This window comes from Carlito syrichta, unplaced genomic scaffold (genome assembly GCF_000164805.1).
Source record: "Carlito syrichta isolate Samal-C Ts95f unplaced genomic scaffold, Tarsius_syrichta-2.0.1 Scaffold67556, whole genome shotgun sequence".
In the NCBI taxonomy this organism is placed as follows: domain Eukaryota; kingdom Metazoa; phylum Chordata; class Mammalia; order Primates; family Tarsiidae; genus Carlito; species Carlito syrichta.
Window position 1 is genome coordinate 248,295 of NW_007011652.1, and position 3,553 is coordinate 251,847.

The 3,553-nt window shown below is 57.4% G+C and overlaps 1 protein-coding gene across 1 annotated transcript in view; it reads right to left on the minus strand.

Annotated features, from left to right (window-relative positions):
* The window catches only part of APOC1 (apolipoprotein C1), a 2,707-nt gene extending 1,036 nt beyond the window's left edge, over positions 1–1,671 (minus strand). The window contains exons 1-3 of the mRNA XM_008051793.1: positions 1,604–1,671; positions 1,387–1,464; positions 794–929 (exon numbers count right to left, since the gene is read on the minus strand). Of these exons, the coding sequence (XP_008049984.1) occupies positions 794–929; positions 1,387–1,444 (194 nt within the window). The 5' untranslated portion in view covers positions 1,445–1,464; positions 1,604–1,671. The remainder of the gene's footprint in view (positions 1–793; positions 930–1,386; positions 1,465–1,603) is intronic.
* Positions 1,672–3,553: the final 1,882 nt, after the last annotated feature.

Genomic DNA, 3,553 nt, shown 5'->3' on the forward strand with positions numbered 1-3,553 from the left:
CCAGGCGGGTCTCGAACCCACGGGCTCAGGCCATCCACTCACCTCAGCCTCCCAAAGCGCGGGATTACAGGCTGAGCCACCGAGCCCGGCTGTTCATCAGTTTTAGACTCCCAGTTTTAGATAGTTTACAACACTTAGCAAATGCTTAATACATATTTGGGTTTTTTTGAGCTGGAGTCTCACTCTTGTTGCCCAGGCTGGAGTGAATGCCACGGCCACCGCAGCCTCGACCTGCTGGGCGCCAGCGATCCTTCTGCCTCAGCCTTCCAAGTAGCTGGAACTACAGGCACATGCCACCATGTCCGGTTAGTTTTTTGTGATTTATTGTAGAGATGAGGTATCACCAAGTTGCCCAGGCTGGTCTTGAACCCCTGGGCATGGTGAGTGCACATGTTAGCTCAGTGATATATGGAGCATTTACAATGCACCAGAGACTCTGAAAATCCCCTCTCTACTTCCCCTCAGAACCACCCATTTCACAGGAGAGAAAACTGGGGCTGATGGTGATGCTCTTCTCTCAGATCACACAGGAAATAAGGAGGTCTACACCTGCTGTGGACCCAGACCCAGGCTTGGGTTCTTTGCTATCCAAGGACCATCTTTAAAATGTGGCCTGGATGGGAGTCAGGGAACCTCTCCCTGAAGTCTGAGCACCTTGATATCTAGCTGTTTGACCACAGGGATAATATCAACCTCTCTGGCACTTGGTTTTTTTCAATCTATTCATCTTGGACCATCCTGGGCTGCACCCTGACACACCCCAGCCCTCCTGTGCCCTGGGAAGGGTCCTAACCGGGTCTTGGTAGAAATTTCACTCTGCTTGATGCGGTCAATGACTTCTCGGGCTTTTTCCCCCAGGGTTTGTCCAAGGTCCTTCAGCTTATCCAAGGCGCTGGAGCCGTCTGGGGCCCCCTGGGCTGGGACTGGGCCTGCCAGGAAGATGGGAGGGGTGCGAAAATGTGTTACCGGGAGTCTCAGGATGGGATTCCGGGGAAGGAAATGGGTATCCTTGAATGTGATTCTTGGGGGTCATATTGTCAGAATGGAGAGAGGCTTCTGTTGTCACTGGACGGGGCTGTTGGAAATTACCTTACTCAGCACTGCCTCCCCCGCCCCGCCCCTTTCAAAACTGTAGAAGCAGGACAGCCAATCCCAGCGGTGGGGGAGCCCATACGTCACCAGTCGCTAGGGCCCCTCGGGCAGATTTGCCGCCTACTGAACTGACCTAGTTTAGAGAATCCTGAAACCCATGTATCCACGACAGGGGACCCACGCCTCGGAAGGGGCCGCAGAGCTCTCAAGGGTCCTCTACAGTGGGACCCCAGGCCTGTGGCCTGCGTCACCCTCCCAAATCTCAAGGTCCCCAATTTCCTAGCCCACTTTTACCTTCCAGGACCATCGACAGAACCACCACCAGGACCGGGAGCGACAGGAAGAGCCTCATGGCCGGACCGGAGGGGCACTCTGCAGAGGCAGGGGCGGGGGCGATCAGTGGCGGCCCTCCTCCCTCCCTTCCACCGCCCCTCCACCCGCTTTCTCGGGCGCTCTTGCAGGGGGCTTGGGGAGGGGCGGCGGTCATCCCTCCCAAGGACTCAGCACCAACCTGGATCCTTGCAGCCAGGCAGCTCGGGTGGGAGGTCCTGGCCCTGCCGGGACCTTTATCAGGCTGGGAGGGGGCGGGGCAGGTCAATCTCCCTCCTCCTGAGCCTTCCCCTGGCTGCCTGCCTCCCCGGGCCTACACACATTTTCCGCCCCTGCCCCATGCCTGTGGGGGTTGCGGGGTCAGCTGGGGCCCAGTCACGTCCCTAGGCCCAAAGTCTTTTGCTGTCAGCAGTTCATCTCCAAGTCTCCCTGACTTTGAGGGCTCCTCAGCCTGCCACAGCCCTTCTCGACAGTCATTGCGCTCTCACCCAGGCCGTCTCCCAGCAGAGGTCTCTCAGAACCTGTGGGTCTTATCTCCTGAGAGGGCCATCTCTTCCCTCAGCCCTCCCCTTCTTAGCCAGCCTCCTCAGCTCGCTCCAACAACTCTTCCTTCATGACTCTGGGGTCTCTCTCAGTTTACCCCACACTTCTCCTACCAAACCCACTTTCCTTTTTTTGAAACTGGGTCTCACTCTGTTGCCCAGCCTGGAGCGCAATGGCACGATCACGGCTCACTGCCGCCTCGACCTTCCGGGCTCAAGCAATCCTCCTGCCTCAGTCTCCTGAACAGCTGGGACTACAGGTGTGCGCCACTATGCCCTGCTAATTTTTAAATTTTTTTGTAGAGACACGATCTTCCTATGTGGTCCAGGCTGATCTCAAACTCCTGAGCTCAAGGGATCCTCCCGCCTCAGCCTCCCAGAATGCTGGGATTACAGGTGTGAGCCACCATGCCTGGCTCCTGCCCAGGCGGGTCTCGAACCCGCGGGCTCAGGCAATCCACTCACCTCAGCCTCCCAAGGTGCAGGATTACAGGCTGAGCCACTGAGCCCGACTGGGCTTCCATTTTCTAGATGGGGAAGCTGAGGCCCAGCCAAGAGCATCCAATAGCTTGATGAGAGGCTGAAGGGGAGCTCTTTGTCCCCTTGCCACCTACAATCTTTCAGACCAGCCCTTGAAGCTGCCCAGACCTCACTGATGCTCTCTGGCCTCTTAACTTTATAGTCTTCAATCTCCCTTTTTTGAAAGGGCAGGGGTCTTCTCAGCCTGTCTAAGCTTCAAAACCTCAGCTTCGAAGCTCTCAGCGTGTGCCCGGCCATTCCTTCCACCAGACTTCCTCCCACCCCAGGTCCCTGGCTACCTCACCCAACAGTCAGGCTGCTCTTATTCATCCTCCCAGGCCCCTCCTGGCGCCAAGCCCACCCCCCAACTCTCTCCTCTCCCCTCCCCACATCCGTTCCCTGGGGCTGGAGTCCAATGCCTCCCCCCTCCCCCTCCCACCCCTGCCGGCTGCCTCTGACCGCCAGTGATCCCTGGCAGCTAGCGGGCCGGGTGGCCCAGCCTGGCCTCAGACTCTAGGTTGGCTGGCCTTGTGCCCCCACTACCACGTGTCAGCCTGAGGGCAAGGGGGATGGTTGTGAAAGGGACCGCACAGACAGGACCCTGACAGAATTGCGACATCCCTCTGACAAACTCAGAGCTTCCAGTCCCAGTGGGAGGGGGCGGCTACTTCCCCAACTCAACCCAGTAACTCCCCAGACATCATCTCAGATGTCTGCACAGAAAAGCTCAAAGCACCCCTGCCATTCCAGTCTCATCCCTCAGCTACATGGGCTTCCATTTTCTTTCTTTCTTTTTTTTTTTTTTTGAGTTGGAATCTCACTCCGTCGTCCAGGCTGGAGTGCAGCGGCCGCTCCCGGCCACCGCAGCCTCAACCCGCTGGGCTCCGGCGATCCTTCCGCCTCAGCCTTCCGAGTAGCCAGAATTACAGGCATGTGCTACCATGCCAGGCTGATTTTTTTTTTTATTTATTGTAGAGATGAGGTCTCGCCAAGTTGCCCAGGCAGGTCTCGAACCCACAGGCTCAGGCAATCCACTCACCTCAGCCTCCCAAGGCGTGGGATTACAGGCT